The sequence below is a fragment of the Echinops telfairi genome, unplaced genomic scaffold (genome assembly GCF_000313985.2).
Source record: "Echinops telfairi isolate 266 unplaced genomic scaffold, ASM31398v2 ScPeMD7_53;HRSCAF=182, whole genome shotgun sequence".
Lineage (NCBI taxonomy): Eukaryota > Metazoa > Chordata > Mammalia > Afrosoricida > Tenrecidae > Echinops > Echinops telfairi.
Window position 1 is genome coordinate 8248837 of NW_022103951.1, and position 21102 is coordinate 8269938.

At 42.5% G+C, this 21102-nt stretch overlaps 1 protein-coding gene across 3 annotated transcripts in view; it reads left to right on the top strand.

The window, feature by feature from the left end:
- MAP7D2 (MAP7 domain containing 2) overlaps positions 1-21102 on the top strand; it is a 133466-nt gene that overhangs the window by 97564 nt on the left and 14800 nt on the right. For all 3 annotated transcript variants that reach the window (XM_045290773.1, XM_045290774.1, XM_045290775.1), the window contains 5 exons: positions 3067-3329; positions 3886-4018; positions 14758-14983; positions 16492-16596; positions 20075-20143. In XM_045290773.1, coding sequence (XP_045146708.1) covers positions 3067-3329; positions 3886-4018; positions 14758-14983; positions 16492-16596; positions 20075-20143 — 796 coding nt within the window. The remainder of the gene's footprint in view (positions 1-3066; positions 3330-3885; positions 4019-14757; positions 14984-16491; positions 16597-20074; positions 20144-21102) is intronic.

Here is a 21102-nt window from a genome sequence, read left to right on the forward strand (position 1 = left end):
TTCTTTCGATGTACACAGGTATTTTATCTTCAGTATATCCCATTTGTCAATTTGTGACTCATCTGTATTTGTGTACTTCCCTGTTTCTGATAGCCTATGTATTCCCTGGGCCAAGGTTCTCAGGTTGGTCCCAATTCCCTCATTGATGGCCCTAATAGTTTGGGGTATTACTTCAAGGTCTGTGATCCACCTTGAGTTTATTCTTGTGCATGAAGTGACATAAGGGTCTTGCTTCATTTTTCTGTAGGTATATATCCAGTTTTTCCAGCACCACTTGTTGAAGAGGGCATCTGCTTCCCATTGGATATTTTTTTGACCCTTATCAAAGATCAGTTGTCTGTATGCTGATGATTTTATTTCTGTGTTTTACGTTCTTTTCCCTTGGTCTGAGTATCTGTCATTGTAGTCAAAACCAATACCGTGTGGTTTTAACTACTGTGGCTGTATAATATGTGTTAAAGTCAGGTAAAGCAAGCCCTCCCACTGTGTCCTTCTTCTTGAGGAGTTCTCTGCTAATTCTGGGCTTCTTCCCTCTCCATATGAAGTTAGTAATCACTTTTTGCATTTCTTTGAAGAAAGATGAGGGTAATTATACCAGGATTGCATTAAACGTATATAATGCCTTGGGCAGAACTAACATCTTTACTATATTGAGTCTTCCAATCCACGAGCATGGGATATTCTTCCATTTGTTGAGGACACTCTTAGTTTCTTGTAATAGTGTTCTGTAGTTTTCCTCATGTAGATCTTTTGTTCGTTTAGTGAGGTATATCCCTAGATACTTCAATTTGTGCTTGGTGATTGTGAAGGGTACCACCTTTTTTATCTCTTCTGTGGTCTTATCCAATGTGTATAGCAGTCTGATTGACTTCTGTTTGTTGATCTTGTATCCTGCCACCCTGCCAAACTCCTCTATTTCTTCCAGTACTCCCCTTGTAGAGCTTTTGGGATTTTCAATATATAAAATCATATCATCTGCAAATAACGATAGTTTCACCTCTTCCTTCCCCAGATGAATTCCTTTGGAGGGTTAATAACTATTGCAAAAGGAGTGCGTACTGGCACAGATCAGAGACGAAATTAGGAAATTTCTAGAAACCAACGAGAATGAGAACATGACGTACCAAAACTTATGGGACACCGCAAAGGCTCTTAGGTTTTCTTCAGCTTCTCTGATTATCTTATTAAATTTTTGTTTGAATTTGTTAAAGTCTGCCTTGCTGCCCTCCATGTCACTGGTGCAGTTCTCTGCTTCCTCCAGTTGATTCTCGAGGTCTGTGAGTCTGCCTCTGTTTTTCGTTATCTCCTTCCTAGCCCTTGTATTTCTCTTTGGTGTATGGACTTTATCTCCTCCATCATTTCATCCTTTTTCTGTATTGTTTCCCTCATATCCTGTATGACTCCAAGCAGCATTCTGAAAATTTCTTTCTGTGGCAGATCATGTCTGTTTCTTCTATGCATGTCGTTAGGTTCAGGACATCTTCTGCCATTGCCTTTTGTTTCTCCTGTTTTTTCGTTGAGGTCGTTGGGGCTGATTGCTATTTGCTTTGCATTATTTTAGAGGAGCCAGGTGCAATTTTCCAGGGAGTTGAAGAGCACTGGCTCTCTTTGGGAGACTCATAAGAATGTTTCTTCGAACTGCCTACAGATATTTTTACTATGTAATTAGCCTACCATTTAGACTCCTGTGGCTTCACTCTCAAAAGTAGTGCCCCATAAGGCTGGTGGTTGTCTGCTTTGGTGTAGAACACTGAAAATGGTGGGCAGAATTGCCCTCGCCAGGTAGATCACTGCGGAGATTGAGCAGAGGTTCCTGCAGCAGCTTGGAATGTTGGCTCAGCTGCCTTAGGCTGTGTGAGGCACTAAGGTAAGCAGAAGTTCCCTCAGTTATGTTGGACAACAGAGGAAAAATAAGAGCTCCCCCAGCTACACAAGCTTGAATTCCCAGTAAGGAGTTGGGCGGAGTATCCCCTGGTGGAGGTCAGCAGGGCTGTCCCCAGCCTGGGGCTATGTACAGCTGCACAGGGTGGATCTCACCTAACTCAGTGGGGGGCAGGCGTAAATGCTCTAGGCTAAGGGGAGTAGTCTGGAGGTCAGCAGTGGCATGTGAGAGAATAGGGAAGAGACAAAGAGGAGAAAAATAAAATTAAAAACTAAGCCCACTGAGACAGTGGGGGGATAGAGAGAAAAGAGGGTAACAAAAGTAACCATGTAACTGAGCCCCAGTCCCTGCCCATGGAGCTGCCAAGGAGGCAAGTTGTGGCTGTGTTGAGATAAAGCCCTGTGCAAGCTCCAAATGGTACTGAGTTGTGGCTGTGTTGAGATAAAGCCCTGTGCAGGCTCCAAATGGTCTCGGCTCTGGCAGAGACAGTGGCGGGGCTAAGGTGAAGCCCTAGCTGGCCTCCACTGTGGTAAGTCAAAAGCCCCCAGCCCCTCAAAACCTTGTGGATCTGTGCCTACTTATCTTTGTGATGCTCCTCCTTCAATACAGCAGTATTGAATTTTCCTCTTAGTAACTCTCCTGGGATGATTTCTGCGGAGTGCCTCTGGTATGTGTTACTCAGTCGCCATCTGCCCAGAAGTCCCCCATATTAGCTTTTCAACCCAAGAGGTTATAGGTTTAAACAAGTGGTTCTCAACCTGTGGGTCGTGACCCCTTTGAGGGTCTAAAGACCCTTTCACAGGGGTCGCCCAATTCATAACAGTAGCAAAATTACAGTTATGAAGTAGCAACAAAAATAATTTCATGGTTGCGGGTCACCCCAACATGAGGAACTGTATTAAAGGGTCGTGGCATTAGGAAGGTTGACAACCACTGGTTTAAACTGGTTAAGACATGGCATCACCATCTGGGTTTCCTGAAATAGTTCCCTTCCATCAGGGATGTTTTCTAGATATCCTGTGTTCCTGTTTGGAGGGTAGTCTTTCAGGGACTTGGGAGTGTTTATTAAGCCTTAAATTTGTACCTCTTGAAAGATAAACTTTTTGGAACAGGCATCTGAGGAGCAGAGAGTTCTGTGCTGAGGTCCTATGCCATGATCTCATGGATGTGCTTTGTTTTCATAGGTCAACTTCCAAAGTCTATCAACTGTCTCCAAAGAAGTCACCATACCCAGGGTCGCCAGTGAAATATCGTCTTCCTGCCTTTTCATATCAAGAAGTTCCGAAGAAGAAGGCAGAGAAAGAAAAGACCAACAAGGAAAGGGAAAGTGCTGGTGGACTGCAGGCTCTTGGTGGGCACGGAGAAGATGCCCTTGAGAAGCATGTTGTGGACAAGCACATCACTGAGAAGCATGCTGCTTCTGGAGGGAAGAGCGAGAGCAGTGAAGGTAGACTTTCTCTGAAGATGCAACCTGGGATCTTGGGTCTCCAAAAATAGTCCTTTTTCTGACCCAGTTCAAACAAGATTCTTGCCTTCTTCCTGCTTCCACCTCTTAGTCACTTGAAGTTCCCTTGGAGGAGGAGACTAAAGGGCTCCACTCCACCCTGTTATTTTTAGGGGAGCACTCACAGGTGTGCTGAGTAAGGCAAGTTTTACCCAGCCAGAATGTGGACACGTACTTCCCAACAAGAGAGAGGCTTACTCCAATCTTTTTAACCTTATGATACAGTGAGTTCACCTCAATGGTCACAGCAGCCTTGGAACTTTCCAGTTATTTGCTCCTCCATACCAGTCCACTTTCCTGTGCTATGAAATATATCCAGGGACACAACTGGTCCCAGTATAGCTTTTCTTGGTTGGTAGTTAATTATGCTAGTCTTAGCAGCATTTCCCCTTACTCCAATTGGGTTGGATTTTCCCCCAAGTGGTGACTGCTACATGAGTAGAATAACTGTGCTCACTCACCTACGTCTTTTCTTTGTGGTGCCTCCCTCCCAATGCAGCTACAGGGAAGCCTACAGCAGGTACTACTGATGCTGGAGAGGCAGCGAAGATCCTGGCTGAGAAGAGACGACAGGCTCGGCTGCAGAAGGAGCAGGAAGAACAAGAACGACTAGAGAAGGAAGAGCAAGACAGGTATTGACTTAGAATTGGGGGGATGGGTTCATGGGAAAGGCTACAGTAGCCAGAATAACTGGCTATCTTTTACTATTTGGGAATTGATTGAAAAACTAACAAACAGCCTAGGAGCTAGGAATGGCTGATTTTTCACAGAAGGTGCTGGGGTGCTTGGGGTGTGGGTAATAGCTGCTATTAGATGTAATTCACACAGCAAGGGACTTTGGTCTTTTCAGAGGACCTGGAAACTCGGAGCTCTGAGATCTAAATTGTATAGTTAGCTTCCCTTATTCTCTTAGCCTTTGAGACCAGCCAGTCTTCTTGATCTCTTAAGAACAATATCTTTGAGCTTTAATTATGGAATGAGATTCTGAGAAGAGAGAAGGTTCCAGATGCAGAGATCTTGGTTCTGCTTCCCCAAGTTATATTTCCTCACCCATTTTCCTAACCCTAGAGACAGAATGAGGGTTAATAAGTGTTCTCTAGAGAGGGGTGGAACCACCTTCATAGTCTATAAGCATTGAGGTGTGGAGACACCCCCTCTGGAACACAATAGGGATACCTCTTTGCTGTGACTGCCAAACCTGGAAGGGTAACGGCGCCATCTGGGCACATGGTACACAAACTCAGGGGTCAGTGACATGAGCCTTTGTAGCCTTGCAGCACTCCTGGTGATCCTGATGCAACACTGTTTGAGAGTTTAAATGCAGTCCTATCTTTTCTGAGCTCTCTATTCAGAGAGGAATGCATGCTAAAGACGAGGTAAATTTTATTATTAATTTGATAAAGGTAAACCCCTCGGGACCAATTATGAGAGTAGCAATACCAGAAGGGTAAGGGAAAGTGGGGTGAGAAAGAGGGAACCGATCACAAGGATCTACATATAACTCCCTCCCTGGGGGACAGACAGCAGATAAATGAGTGTAAGACATGAAAAAATAACAATTTACAAATTACCAAGGGTCCGTGAGGGGAAAAAATGAGCTGATACCAAGGGGTCAAGTAGAAAGAAATTGTTTTGAAAATGATGATGGCAACAAATGTGCTTGACAAATGAATGGATGGATGGATTGTGATAAGAGCTGTATGAGCCACCAAAAAATTATTTGTAAAAATTAGATAAAGGAAGCTTTTAGAGCAATTACGGTAAGTGTGTAGCTCAAGCCACTTATACAGAATTCAAAGGATAGGAAGCAAGTGATGCTATAGCACTTTGATGCTGGCACAGAATTAAAAATAAAAAACAGAATATTCTTGATCTTTATATGACCTTGGCAAGTGTCTGATCTCTGATTACAGTTTTGCTGATCTGTTTGAAAAGAACAGTGTGTGGAAGGCGAGTGAGGTCAGATTGATCCCTTTTTGTTGATGATTTCCCCACCCCCAGCCTTTTGATTAATATCAGCAGATTTTTTATTGACTAAGATATTTGTACTGGTTTGGGTGGGCTATAATATGCTTGAAGGAAGGTTGCAGGAGATGAAGATTAATTTCAGGTCTTCAAATGCCAGACCTTGGTAATTACCAACCCTGAAGAGACCATGCAGGCACTGAGCAGATAAGTAAGCTGATTGTAGCCATTTACTTACCAGGGCTAAGCATCTTTACCATCCCACCACCACCCTCTCTGTCATGTGCATTTTCTTCTCAGTCCAGTTCCTCACCAAGTTAATTGCACTCTCTGCCTTTACTTCCTCAACTCAGATCCACTCCTAATTGCCAAACTCCTTGTTGCCTTTAGACTTACTGAGCTTTCTTGTGCTTCTCTGGACTTTATTTCTTGTCTCCTTTGTCCACTCCTCCATCCCAATCCTCATTCTTAGGCCAGTTCCACCTCTGACCAGCCTCCCTGAACAATGTTGCTCCTCCCCCTGTCATTATCCCCATCATGTTGAATTGGATCAAGATTCATATCACACAAGGGTTTTAGGTTTTGAGTATTTGGTGTGCTAAGCCAACCCTGCTGTCATCTCTTTCTACCTTCATTTTCCCTTTTCCTTATCATCTGTCAATTTCTTTTTTTTTAATCATTTTATTGGGGGCTCATACAACTCATCACAATCCATACATACATTCATTGTGTAAAGTACATTTGTACATTGGTTGGCATCATCATTCTCAAAACATTTGCTCTCCACTTAAGCCTTTGGCATCAGCTCCTCATTTTCCGTCCTCCCTCCCCACTTCCCCCTCCCTCATGAACCCTTGATAATCTATAAATTATTATTTTGTCATATCTTACACTGTCCGACGTATCCCTTCACCCACTTTCCTGTTGTCCATTCCACAGGGAGGAGGTTATATGTACATCCTTGTAATCGGTTCCCCCTTTCTACCCCACCCTCCCCCCACCCTCCTGGTATCGCCCCTCTCACCACTGGTCCTGAAGGGATCATCTGCCCTGGATTCCCAGTGTTTCCAGTTCCTATCTGTACCAGTGTACCCCTCTGGTCTAGCCATATTTGTAAGGTAGAATTGGGATCATGATAGTGGTTGGGGGAAGGATGCATTTAGGAACTAGAGGAAAGTTATATGTTTCATCATTGCTACACTGCACCCTGACTGGCTCATCTCTTCCCCACGACCCTTCTGTAATGCAATGTCTAGTTTCATCTGTCAATTTCATCTTGCTTTGTAAGCCTTAAACACGCTGGAACAAAAAAAGGCACTAAATTCTAGAAGACCTGTGTGTAGATGACTCTTGACTGCTGGTGGCCAGGGCCCTCTCTAGATCCACCCTGTCCAGTGAAGTTGCCTCCACTGATGCATGGCTATTGAAATTTAAACTACGTAAAATTACAATTTGGTTCCTCCATCACATTAGCCATACTTTTAAAGTGCTCATTAGCCACATGTGCTGTCAAATTGAACAGCACAGAAAGTTCTGTTGGACAGAGCTATGCTTTCCTTTGAGAGTGTCCATATGCATCTCAATTTTAACATGTCTAAACTGGTACTTAATATATTTCTCCTCCAAGTCTTCTTTCTTTTACAAGCTCTACACCTTCATTTCCCCAAACACCCAAGTCACAAGTCTCAGAGTCAACTATCAACTCTTTCTTTACCCACCCCCTCCACATGCACCAAGAAGTTGTTAAGTCTGGGCTGCCTCAGTAGCACTTCTGTTCTCCCCTCCAACTCTGTTCTCCTATCTGAGTTCAAGACCCTGCTGTCTCTTACCTGGACTGTGTCTGTGGTAGCCCAGCATATTTCCCTGCTCTGGGGCTCCCAGAGTTGTCCACCCTCCCTCCATGTGTCCCCAGTGACCTTTCTATAACTCTTCAGCTCCTGTCCTTAAAACAAGCCATGCCCACAGGAGCTATCCAAACCTATCAACAGGCCTTCAAAGCCTGCCATTAGCCAAGTACCACCTGTCTTTCTGCCCCCTCCCACCCTGGGTGTCAACATGCAGATCTCCCCAATAGTACCTCACAATACTACCCATACCTCCAAATCTTGGTTCATGCTGTGCCCTTTCATGGACACCTTCCTGTCTGTCTGTCTGTCTGTCTGTCTGTCTGTCTGTCTATGTATGTATGTATCTGTCTGTCTGTCTGTCTGTCTCTTTATTGGGGCTCTTACAGCTCTTATAACAATCCATGCATCAGTTGTATCAAGCACATTTGTACATATGTTGCCTTCATCATTTTATAAATATTTTCTTTCTGCTTGAACTCAGTATCAGCTCCTCTTTTTATCCAACCCCCTCGTGACCCCTTGATAAATTATAAATGATTCTCATTTCTTACACCAACGGCTGTCTCCCAGGGGATGGGGTTATGTGTCAATCATTGTGATAGGTTTCCCCTTTCCTCCTCCCCCCACCTTCCCCCTACTCTCTTGGTATCACTACTCCCAATGCTGTTCATGAGGGGTTTCTCTGACCTGGATTCCGTGTGTCATGAGCTCTTATCTGTACTAGTGTACATGCTGCAGTCCAGCCAGAATTGAAAGGCAAGACTGGTGTCATTATAGTGGGGGGGGGTGTAAGGGAAGCCTCAAGGATCCAGAGGAATATTGTGTTTCATCTGTGCTATACTTCACTGTGATTGACTCATCCCTTCCTTGTGACCATTCTGTGAGGGGATGTCCCATTGTCTACATATGAGTTTTGGGTCTCTGCTCCAATCCCCCCTCATTCTCAACAATATGTTTTTTGTTTGTTTGGTTTGAGTCTTCTGGTTCCTGTTACCTGGTGTGCTTCTTCCATGTGGGCTTGTTGCTTCTCTGCTAGATGGCTGCTTGTTTAACTTCAAGCCTCCAAGACCCCAGATGCTATATCTTTTGATAGCTGTGCACCATCGGCTTTCTTCACCACATTTGTTTGTGTACCCATTTTGTCTTCGACGATCTTAATAGGAGGGGGAGCATCACAGAATGCCAGGTTGTTAGAACAGAGTGTTCTTGAGTTGAGGGAGGGCTTGAGCAGAGACCCAAAGTCCATCCACTACCTCAATGTATTGCCATATAAATATATGTACATAGGCCAATACCTCTATTTTTGTGAATTAATGTATTTACATATGTGCACACCTATGCTGATCCCTATGTCCATAGCTTTGCTCCCAAGATCTTTCCTCTGTTTCCTTTTACCTTCTTCCTGTCCCACCATCACGCTTACCCTTCTTCTAGTAATTCCTTTCAGCTAGATTGCTGTTGCTCCAACCACTCAAGATCTCTATGTCCTCTTCTTGTTGATTTTAATTCCCTAGTTGTTCCCCGGTTTATGACGTTGTTTGCTCACTGCTCCCTTCCCCCACTTCCTGTCCCCACAAGTCCCTCTGAATTGTTGGTCCCATTGCTTTCTCCTCAGGCTTGCTTCCTATGCCTACAGGTAGGCAAACCAACAATAATGGAGATAAAATAAAAGATTGACTAAAAAGAGAAAACAAAAAATAACTAGCAAAATATCCCGAGAAGGCATACATAATTCCAGGTCTGTCTGCTGACCTTCATGGCTATCTCCCTACCTGTCCTAGGAGGTTCCTGGAACTTCCCTTCCTAGCCTGAAGTCTATTTTGGGGGCTCCTCAGGGGCTTTGTGGCTTTGCTTTTCTCCCTTTGCTGATCTATTATGTACCCTTCTTGGTTCGCCCCACTGTGGGGGGTTCAGACTGGAATCAATCCTTGCCGTGTGTCCCCGGTATGGATACCTTTATTTATTAAGATTCATGTCAAACTTTGCTTTCCTTTGATAGCCTTTTATGGCCCTGCACCTGGGATAGAATGGACCCTCCTGAGCTCAGCTGTGTAACTGACTAACTACAGCTTTGTTTGTTTTCTAGCCTGCTTCTCAGAGTACACACCTTAAAAATCTTGGGATCCCCAGTTCCCAGCACTCAGTACATGTACTAGGAAGGTAGTGACGCAACAACGAAATGATTGCAGTAGGACATTAAGAGAGTGCAAACCGAGGAAGAGCTGGGAAAGCTGAGTCCAAGGCAAGCTATCCAGCTACTTTCTATGGATGTTCCCAACCTGGGAGAATCAGGCAGATCCAAAACTGGTACTCAGGTTTGACCATATGAACCTGGGAAAACAATCTACCCAGGAACAGGAGGGTGAGCCAGGCAGTTTATATCAGAGGATAAAATGTATCCATCTGACTTTAGATAAATTAAAATATGAATATCTAGGTGTTTGGAAACATGGAGTTGATATATAAGGCCTTGGTATAAATCAGAGTAATATTTTTAACCCAGAGTAAAAGTCATAGTGATACTCTTGACCCCCAAACAATTTTCGTCTCTCTTGCCAGAATGTGAAGCATTGCCTACCTCTACATGGGAGGTGAGAAAGGGAGGTTCCAAACAGTGGACATCCTCAAGTCTGTTTTATGTTCAGAGTTAATAGTTAAAGCTACAAAAATGTAGTTGCCAAATTTGAGAATAATAAAACCACTTGACCCCAAACTATGGAAAACTCAATTTTTATTGTAAACTGGTGAGGGAAATGTCATCTAAGTCAGGGGTGATGGGATTACCCAGAGCAGAAGGGCTGAGAGCCTGGACACATGGGCCCTAGGAAGAAAACGAAAGTTGGCCCAATCTCAGCCAATAATGACACTGGGATACTCTTGGAAGCACAGAACACTGGGCCAGTGAATGGTCCCAGGTGAAATTGAGAGCCTTATGAACCCAGGGCAAGAAATCCTAGAACTTGGGCCTACCTCTGAGGGAGGCACAGGCAGTAACAAGTTAGTAGGAAATCATGCCGGGAGGCAGAAATTATGGTTCACATTGAAGATACATTAAGAAGGCATAGAGGGGATGGTAAACCTCCTACCTAACTCAAAATAAAAACATTTTTAAAAAAAGAAGGCACAGAGGCACACGTAGAAAGACATTCAAGTCAGGCAGTAACCCCAAACACTGTGTGCAGCCAGGCTAAGGCTTGGTGTCCAGCCAGAAAGGGTGTGTTTGCACCAGACTCAGCAGCAAGCAGAGCTTCAGGACCCTTAGACCAGCTGGTTGAGGGCTGAGCCTCCAGGTGGCAAGCTGTTTGGTGATACTAGGGCAGGCAGAGGACAGTTGAAGGGGAGGGAACCAGAGCAATGCAGCATTTTCTCAAGGCAGGGATATTGAATGCCAAGATGTGTTGAGAGGCAAGAACAGGCTATCTGTCTTAGTATTGAGGAGATGAACAGAGATTTTGGAGATGCATGTTTCAAAAGAGTGGTGGGGACATAGACCAGACTGCAAGAGGTTAGGGAGAGAACCTTAAGAGGTCTGTATGGGAGAGGTAAGGCAGAGAGGGCCCAGGAAAGTGTGGAATGCCCGAGCCCCATGTACTTTTGCAGGCAATGGGAAAGGGGTGTGCAGAAGGAAGTCTCTGGCAATGAAAGGGAACAGTAGAAGGGATATGGAACTGGAGAGGACAATAGGACATGGAGTTAATAGCACAAGCGGAGCAGTTTGCAGTACTTTGCATTTAAGTAGTATTGCCAGAGAAAAGAGAAGGCCTAGGTAAGTGTCCCCATCTTCTCTCTAACCTGCTTGAAGAAGGGTTCTGAAGATCAAGAGAGGATGGAGGGGGTGGATGCCCCATAGATACCCAGGGGAAGAGGATAAATGGAGGGAGTGTGGCAGTCAAGCGTGGGCCTCACTTCTAACCAGTTACTGGCAGCCTGGAGGGGTCTGAGTGGGCCTGAGGTCACCTACACCTGTAGTTGGGCAGCAGAGTGGTCTCCATGCCATTGTGTAAACATTCAGGAGGGGACTTGAGGGCCCAGAGGCACCAAGAGAACAGGGAAGCAGACACAAGTTGCCTGGGCAGTACTAATCAGGGCCAGATCAGTAATCAGGTGCCAGAAAGATGAATGATGGGGTGAGATCAAATCAAATGTGAAACTCAAGAGTTGAAGGCTAACCTTTCATGTTAGTGAAAACTTTTAAGCACACAAGAAGTGAACAGTGTAATGAAACCCATGTCTTGTCCACTTGCTTGTGGAAAGTATGTACACAGCAGTAAGGTGAGGCAAGGTGTGAAAGGGACTGGAGACTGGACAGAGGTAAAATGCCAAAGGATGATGATGATATTCAGTTTTCTAATATTTTCCACTGAGTTGGTGAGGGAGGGAGAATGGGCTAGGTGGAGTAACAGAACTGCCTGTAGATGTGGTCAAGTTTGCAGGAAATCAGTAATGATGGGGGAAATTCATGTACTTTTGGTCCCTTAAGCAAACAGAAAATAGATGTTCATCCTCAGGATTTTGAGAGGCCTGAGGTTTCACTCAGTGAATGGGGTGTTACCTTATATGGCGGAAATGAAGCGAGGTTACTGGAGGAAATTTTGCTCATAAGACAATAGGATTTCCATGGAAGCACCAGAGGCCTTTGGGGCAATAATTTGTGTTTGGGGTGATAATTGAGGATCGTGGAGATTTGGGGCCCATGGGGATGTTTCACTACATCTGCATCTGGACCCTCCAGAGAACCAGAAGGAATGGAGTGAGTTTTAGATCCTGAAAATATCCTTTATGAATTAGTTCATGTGTTCATTAATATACAATATTACCTTTTTGTATTAAAGACATAATCAAAACTTGCTCCCTGTAAAAGTGGGTAAGAAATGAAATTGTTCTGTCTTACTAACTTTTGTTTAAATCTTGTTACCAACATGTCCACTTTTGATCATCCTGGGGTGGATGTTTTTCCATGGAGGAATTTAAAAGAGTTGGAATTTTTCTTCTGATTAGAGCCCATAGTGCTCTTCAGAACATTTTATTTTTATTAATTTTTTATTAAATTGGGATTAATACATAAATCATTCCATAGTTCAATGACATCAAGCAGAATTGTAAATTTGCTACCACCATCACTTTCCAAACATTCTTTTCTCCAGAACATTTTTTTTCTTTTTTAAATCATTTTATTGGGGCCTCGTACAACTCTTATCACGATCCATACATAGATTCATGTGTCAGGCACATTTGTACATTTGTTTCCCTCATCATTCTCAAAACATTTTCTTTCTACTTGAGCCCTTGGTATCGGCTCCTTATTTTTCCCCTCCCTCTCCATGCCCCCTCCCTCACGAACCATTCATAATTTATAAATTATTATTATTTAGTCATGTCTTACACTGTCTGATGTCTCCCTTCACCCACTTCTCTGTTATCCGTCCCCCAGGGAGAGGGTTATATGTAGATCCTTGTGATCAGTTCCCCCTTTCTACCCCACCTTCCCCTTACCGTCCTGGTATCGCCACTCTCATTATTGGTCCTGAGGGGTTTATCTGTCCTGGATTCCCTGTGTTTCCAGTTCTTATCTGTAGCAGTGTACATCCTCTGGTCTAGCCAGATTTGTAAGGTAGAATTGGTCTAGCTGAGAAGCAACGAAGCCCACATGGAAGAAGCACACCAGCCTGTGTGATCACGAAGTGTTAATGGGATCAGGTATCAGACATCAAAGAACAAAAAATCATATCATTGTGAATGAGGGGGAGTGTAGAGTAGAGACCCAAAGGCCATCTGTGGGCAACTGGACATCCCCTTACAGAAGGGTCTCGGGGAGGAGACGAGCCAGTCAGGGTGCAGTATAGCAACGATGAAGCATACAACTTTCCTCTAGTTCCTAAAAGCTTCCTTCCCCCCTCCACTATCATGATCTCCAGAACATTTTAAAGCAATTTCAGCATTGCTTTCCAGCACTGTACCCTCTGTACCCTCTGCTAATGCAGAAGACATGATCAACATACTGTTGGACTCTCTGGTGTTAACAATTTTTGGTAGTTTTTTCTTTTAAAATATTTCTTTTTTTAAATTTAATCATTTTATCTGGGGCTCATACAACTCTTATTACAATCCATGCATACGTCAGTTGTGTAAAGCGCATTTGTACATTCATTTCCCTCATCATTCTCAAAACATTTCCTCTCCACTTAAGCCCCCAGCATTAGGTCCTCCTCCCCCCTCCCCCCTCCCTCATGAGCCCTTGATAAAATATTTCATAGCTATTAACCTTCACAATTAGGATGGAAGGGTCTCCTTTTAAGCCTTGACCTTTTTAGAACAATATAACAGCACCCCAGCAAGTCAGTGACACGTTTCCATACATATAAAAAGGTGATTTTTTGAAAAACCAAATTTCTGTTATTGTTAGGTACCATAAAGTTGGGTACAACTCACTGAGACCCTGAGTACAATCAAATGAAACACTGTCTGGTCCTGTGCCATCCTCCCAATCTTGCCTAGGGCTTATCCCATTGTTGCAAGGTGAGTTTCTTCTTTTTCACTGACCACTTCACCAAGCGCAGTGTCCTTCTCCAGAGACTGGATCCCCCTGATAACATGTCCAAAAGTACACGAGACAGAGTCCTGCCATCCTTATTTCTGAAGAGCATTCTTGCCGTCCTTCTTCCAAGACAGATTTGTAGATGCACTTAAAAAGATGTGGGGGGTGAGGTTAGGAGTCACTTTAAATTATACTGCAAACTGTCATTTTAGATAGTCCTCAGGTCAGGCATTGGGTTAAGTCCTTCCAATGGATTATCTCACTTAATGCTCAATAAAGTTGTATAGCTATTCTCCTTTTTAAAATTACCATCAGAAAGGCTGAGGAACTTTCCAAAGATTACACAGCAAGTGGCACAGTCAGAATGCATATGTCATGTTGGCAGTACCACTCTGCAAGGTAAGTGTGACTCTCCACTTTCTATAGATGAAGAAGAAAGAGTTATGCACATGAAAAGGAAGACTATTAGAAATGTCTCAAAAGCCCTGAGACATTACAGCATTTCCTCCTTTATAGCTCTTTGTCATTACATTGTGAAACGTCCACATTGTTAAAAATTCATCAAATGAATGGAACAGTGGATATTTTTTCATTTAGTTTCTATATTAAATTAAAAGTTTCTGTTCAGCATTTTCTTACCTTTGTTGCTTCAGAAGTCACATACCAATTAGAACCCATGGGAATTTTTTGAGCTCAGGGTCATTGCTTTTGAATTTTAAATATTCTACTTTGTTTTTTTAAATAACTATCTTTAAGATCGTCGAGATTGGCTTCCTATCTAATTTTGGTCATTTGTAGATTGATTGGGCGAACATCTTTGTTTAATAGACTATAAAACCAACCCTTTTTAACCTTTCTTCTTCTTTTTGGTAAATACACAAACTCGAGATTAAGTTGCATTAGTCTGTGGACTCTCATCCCAGTGTGTGTGGGGGTTTGTTCACATGATGCTATTGGCACACAGAAGCTCTTTGGTAGTTTGCCTTTTGAGCATGTCTTCTAACAACAATCATGTCCTCCAAAGGCTGGAGAAAGAGGAACTGGAAAGAAAGGCAGAAGAAGAAAGGCTTCGTCTAGAAGAAGCAGCCCGTAAACGTGAAGAAGAAAGGAAACGGCAGGCTGAGGAAGAGAAAAGAAAGGCAGAAGAGGCAACGAGGAAGAAGGCTGAGGAGGAGCTGTTATTGAAAGAAAATCAAGAAAAGGAAAAGCAAGAGAGAGAGAAGCAAGAAAAAGTCATGATTGAGAAGCAGGTGCAGTATGAGTCTGTAGACAGACCTTCCTTGTGTTTTAAGGGCTAATTAATATCAGGTAAATTTATGTAAATTTGAATGACTCATAATATTGAAACTTTTAAAAGCAGTACAGGCTGGTTAGGAAATACAAGTTACTTTAGGGAACAGAAGTGAAGGTGGTAATGTTTGCTTTGCATTAGCTTTGGTGTCCCCAAAGACAGACTCTGGGGCAGAACTTGGTTATAAATTGCCTATTGGAAGGGAATCCCAGACAGCTGGTTGAAAGTGAGAGGAAAGTCAATACACTGATGCACGGGTTACTGCGTGCCACTGTAGAGCCTCAGAACAACTGGAACATGCCTTAGAATCGACCTTCTGAAGGATGAGGAAATTGGGGTATTTATTCACCAGTACCAGCTCCTCATTGTGGAGGGTCACTCCTGGGGTAGTTAACTTCCTGAAATGTTCCACCACATGCACATTCCAAGGCCAGAGACTGGCTTCAGATTAGGAAGACCTTGGTTGCTATCTGTAGGTAACTTGTACTATGAAACAAATATATATTGAATAGGAAATTATGTCAAAGTTTAAATTGTGAATACCAGGTTTACAGAAAGGTATGGATGACAGTGGAAGCCCAAAATCCACTTGGAGGGTCTCCACATGGATTAAGCCTCCAGTGTATCCCCTCTGAATATAGTCCAGGGATGAAATAGCCTTGCTGTCAGATAGAAAGCATTGTAAAGTCGATTGTGGCAGATGCAGTTAGGTTGAAATGTAATACATTATCATTTGATCTCCTTTTTTACCTATTTTAAAATTGTTTCACATTTTAATATTTCTGCTTTCCTTTTGATTGAGATTTTTCTATATTTTGTCTAGTCATTTTTTTTGCTGTTTTTTGTTTGTTTGTTGCTTCCTGTTTGTGTTTTGTATGATTTTCTGTATATTAAATCTAGGAAAGGTAAATCTATAGAGACAGTAACTAGATTAATAATTACCTAGGAGCATGGTAGGGGATAATTGGGGGCGGGATGGAACAGGGAGCAAAGAAACAATGAGAACAAGAAAAAATGTACTGAAATTGATTTTGGTGATGATTGCACAACTCTTTTTAGTATAATTCAATGATTATGATACATGAAGTATATGCCAACTATTTTTTTAAAGAATATATTGGATAAGCATCAACTGGTCTGTTTCAATATTGAGAAAACTAAAAAACCAAACTCACTCCTATCGAGTCAGTTCTGACCCTGTGTAGAACTGCCCCTGTGGGTTTCTGAGGCTGTAAATCTTTATGGAAGCAGAAAGCTTCACCTTTCTCTTGAGTGGTGGCTGGTGGGTTTGAACCATTGACCTTACGGTTAACAGCCTAACGCACAACTTACTACACCATTATTGAGAAGCTTGTGTAACTCTACATTGAATATTGGAATAGTACCCCGCTTTGGGGAAGGCGATGAGTTGAACAATGTTTTCTGAGTTAAATAAAGCTGATGCCTTCATTTGTCTGTTTCTGTTAGAAAGAAGCAGCAGAAGCAAAGGCCCAAGAAGCTGCTAAGCAAATGCGTCTAGAAAGAGAACAGATCATGCTGCAGATTGAGCAGGAGCGACTGGAAAGGAAGAAGGTGAGAGCTGAGCAGGATGAGTGGTCTATGAAGACAGCAATAGGATTAATAATCACCTAGGAGCATGGAGGAGGAGGGTGGGGGGAAATAGAGAGTCAATAGCAAAGGGTACAAGAAGGAAGAAAATGTTCCAAAGTTGATTGTTATGATGAATATATAATCCTTCTTAATATGACCGAACTATTGAATTGTATGCTGTGTCTCAGTAAAACCATTTTTTGAAGGGTTCAGGGATCTGGAGGACTTTGGGAGGAACAAATTAGGACTCCAGTTCTATTTTTTTAATTAAATACTTTTATTGAGGGTTCTTACATCTCTTATCACAATCCATTGTGCCAAGTACATTTGCACATATGCTGCCATCATCATTTTCAAAGCATTTTATTTCTACTTGAGTCCATGATATCAGCTCCTCATTTTCCCCCCTCGCTTCCCCGCCCTCCCTCCCTCATGAACCCTTGATAAGTTATTGATTATTATTTTCATATCTTACATCATCCTCTATTGCCCTTCACCAACTTTTCTGTTGTTTATCCCCCTGGGAGGGGGTTATATGTTAATTCTTGTGATCAAATCCCAGTTTCTCCCCCCATCTTCCCCTAATTCTCCTGGTATCTCTGTTCTCATTGTTGGCCCTGAGGGGTTTATCTATCCTGGATTCCTTGTGTTGCTGCTGCTCCTATCTGTAGCACTGTGCATGTTCTGAAGGAAAGTTGTGTGTTTCATTTGTGCTATACTGCACCCTAACTGGCTCATCTCTTCCTTGTGACCCTTCTGTGAGGGGATGTCCAATTGTCTACAGATGGGCTTTGGGTCTCCACTCCACGCCCCCCACACACACCAATTCACATTGCGTATGATTTTGTTTTGGGTCTTAGATGCCTGATACCTGATCCTATCAATACCTCATGATCACACAGGCTGGTGTGCTTCTTCCATGTGGGATTGGGTGCTTTTCAGCTAGATGGCCGCTTGTTTATCTTCAAGGCTTTAAGACTCCAGACACTATACCTTTTGATAGCCAGGCACCATCAGCTTTCTTCACCACATTTGCTTATGCACCCATTTTGTCTTCAGCGATCGTGTTGGGAAGGTGGGCGTCACAGAATGCTAGATTACTAGAACAAAGTGTTCTTTCATTGAGGGAGTACTTGAGTAGAGGCCCAATGTCCATCTTCAACCTTAATTTTTAACATATAGATATAAGTACATAGATATATTCCCCTTTCAAGATCTATTCCCCTTTCATTATATATAAATATGTTTCCATATGTAGATGCCTGTATTTAGACCTTTATAAATGTCCTTTGGCTCCTGGTTCTTTCCTCTATTTCCTTTTACTTTCCTCTTGTCTCACCATCATGTTCTGCCTTCATTTGGATTTAGTAATTCTTCGCTGCTGCATTGCCCTTGATTCAGCCCCACTAGGCATCCTATGCCCTTCTCTCTATTGATTTTAGTTCACTTGTTGTTCTTTTGTCCCTGGGTTGTTCCCCCCACTTCCTTTTTCCCACCTCCTTTTCTCCCATATCCCCCTGGAACCATTGATCCGGTTCTTTTCATCTTCAAATTGTTTATCCTGATAAACATGCAAAGACATTAATAAATGCAAAAACCAGGCAGTGCCAAGCAAAATAACCAGGGGTTTATGAGGGTAGGGGAAGGAGGGAAAAAAAGAGCTGGTACCGAGGGCTCAATGGAAAGTAAATGTCTAGAAGAGAATGAGGGCATCATATGTTACAAACATGCCTGATTCAATTGATGTGATAAGAGTTGTACGAGCCCCCAATAAAATGATTTAAAAAAAACCCAATAACAACAACAAAAAGAAAGCCACAGACAAAAAAGGAAAAGCTTATAAATAGTTCAAGGTCTGTTTGTTGGTCTTTATGTTTTCCAGTCGAGTCTGATGGGGTGCCACACCCTGTCTCCAAAGTCTACTTTTGGTATTCCCTGGGGATTTCATCATTTTGTTCCCCTTGCTGCCGTGTTGCATACCCTTAGTGTTTCACCCCAGTGTGATGGGGTCAAATTGGGCACAATTCCTGCACTGTGTCTCCAGTGTTGTCCCCCATAGTGCTATAGTTCAGCGAGGGACATCGTTTCTCCTACTGGGGCCAGCCCTATGGTCCTCTCTGTACATTGTCAGCTCTGAGCAGGAATATCGTCCTTGGGGCTTGGTGGGCCAGGATGTGTTACTTTTCTCTCTCCTTCCCTCTTTGTTTCTCCTGTGTGCTCTAATCAGATGTGCCCCTCTCCCCAAGCTGTAGCTTCAGTGTTATCCTCTGAAATACACTCTTCTTGGGTGGGGGGGTGTCCACATAGTTGGTATTGGGGCCGGCCCTGCAGACCTCTCTATTGGTTCCCTGGTACATGCTGGTATTCCCGTCTTGGTGCATCAGGTTGAAGCCTGGTCTCTCTCTCCCTCTCCTGTGGAGATAGAAAAAATACCCTCCCCTTGGGTGGGTTAGTGTCCTGCTCACCTCCTACCCATGTCTTCATTTTTCCCCTTTCTTTCCCCCTCCTATTTGGTTGGCTGCCGTATGTATCCCTGGATTGGGTTTGGCTCCTCCAGTTCTATTTTGTAGTTGTTGATAAAGTGTACTTACTGCTGTCAATTAAATTTTTTATTGTTAGTATTGTTCAAATCTTGTACGTCTTTATTATGTCATTTTATGCTACTGCTGACAAAGGAGTATAAAAAGCTACACCTTTATAACTTTGTCTAATTCTCCTTTTCTGTCCATTTTTACTTTACATGTTTGAAAACCTGTTTGGTGAATATATATTTCAGATGTTATATTTTCATGGTGAATTGACTTTATCATTATGAACTGTTCTATAGCTCTGGTAATATTGTTTTAAAGTCCACTTTATCAGCTTTATTTCAATGGTAAATATTTTCTCATTCTTTTACTTTTAACCTATCTGTGTCCTTATGAGCGTGCCTTTTGTAAACAGCATATAGTCCTCTTTTTTTAAACATCCAGTTTAGTAGTCTTTGTATTTAAATTAGAGTGCTTATTCCATTTGTATTTAATATAATCATGGATAGAGTTGGGTTCTGGAGGCTGACTTTAAAGGTCCATATAAGGGTGCCCTAGGACCAGCCTGGGCTTTTGTATTTTTATAGGCTTAGGAGCTGGGAGATCATTCTGGGTCTTTTCTCCTGACCCTTTTCACTCCCACTTTCTGTAATGCAGTCCTCTTGAGTCCCACATGGTGATCTCGTGAATTAGAGGTAACCTAAGGAAAGAGACAGGATATAGTTCTATATACATACTGATCAACTTGTCGAGCATTTGATCTTGTTCACAGAGTAGGAAGTGTGCCATGTGGAAACCCTTTTTATACTGATGATCTTGTACTGACATTGATCTTGTACCAGTTTTCTGAGAAATATGCAACTGCTTATAGACTATTACTTTTGTATGGTTTGAATCTTATTGATTCCTATTTTATTCTTCTTGGGTTTTAGAGAATAGATGAAATCATGAAGAGAACAAGGAAGAGTGATGTGTCTCCAGAAGTGAAGGTAGAAGTGAAGGTGGGAAATTCAGGGTACCCTTTTAATAGTTCATGTACTAGGGATAAAGAATGGGAGAATACATTCTAAGAAAGAATAGGTATTAGAGAGGATTAACTGGACAAAAATGATTCTTTCTACTCTTTCCCTGGCTAGACTGAGGAAGGTATAGGTCCCTCAAGGAGTCCTTGGATGGTGCAAAGGGTTAATTCACTCAACTGCTAATCAACAGTCTGAAGGTTCAAGTCCACCCAAGTAAACCTCAGAAGAAAGTCCTGGCGATGTGCTTCCCAAAATTTCAGCCATTGAAAACCCAACAGAGCATACTTCTTTCTATGACACACATGATCTACCTTCCGTCAGAATCTGTTCAATGAAAATCGGTTTTTTTAGGTGCCTTAAAAGAAATAGAGTGGTGGTAACTTTTTATAGCTAAAATATTTCTTCCATGAACTGGGGTGATGAGCTGCTGGGAATGGCACAATATTGTGGTTATTAGGTGCCAGTGAGTTGATTTCTTATCACAGTGACACCGTAACTCAAAGTAGAACTGCCCCACACGGTTTTCTAGGTTGGAATCTTTCTAAGAGCAGCTTGTCAGGACTTTCTCCCATGAAATCACTTGGGAAGTTTGAACCAACAACCTTTTGGTTAGTAACCAATTGCATAATCATCTGTTGGACCATCTAAGCTTCTCAAAAGCATGATAGCCCATGAATGAAAAAAAAGGATGGTGATATAATAATAAGAGAAACATACCTAATTTGTAATAAGCTTAGAAACTTCACAGAATGAACATGTAAATGACCCAGCAAGATTCCAATACCTTCTGTATTTGGAGTTTTTTTCTCTTCAAACTGGAATTTATTTCTGTTGTATTTTATAGCCTTCTTGATTATTATGTGTTTTTCTATGTTTTTCGGTATATGAAACCCAGGGTGGGTGAATCTATTGAGATAATAACTAGATTGAGTATTTGC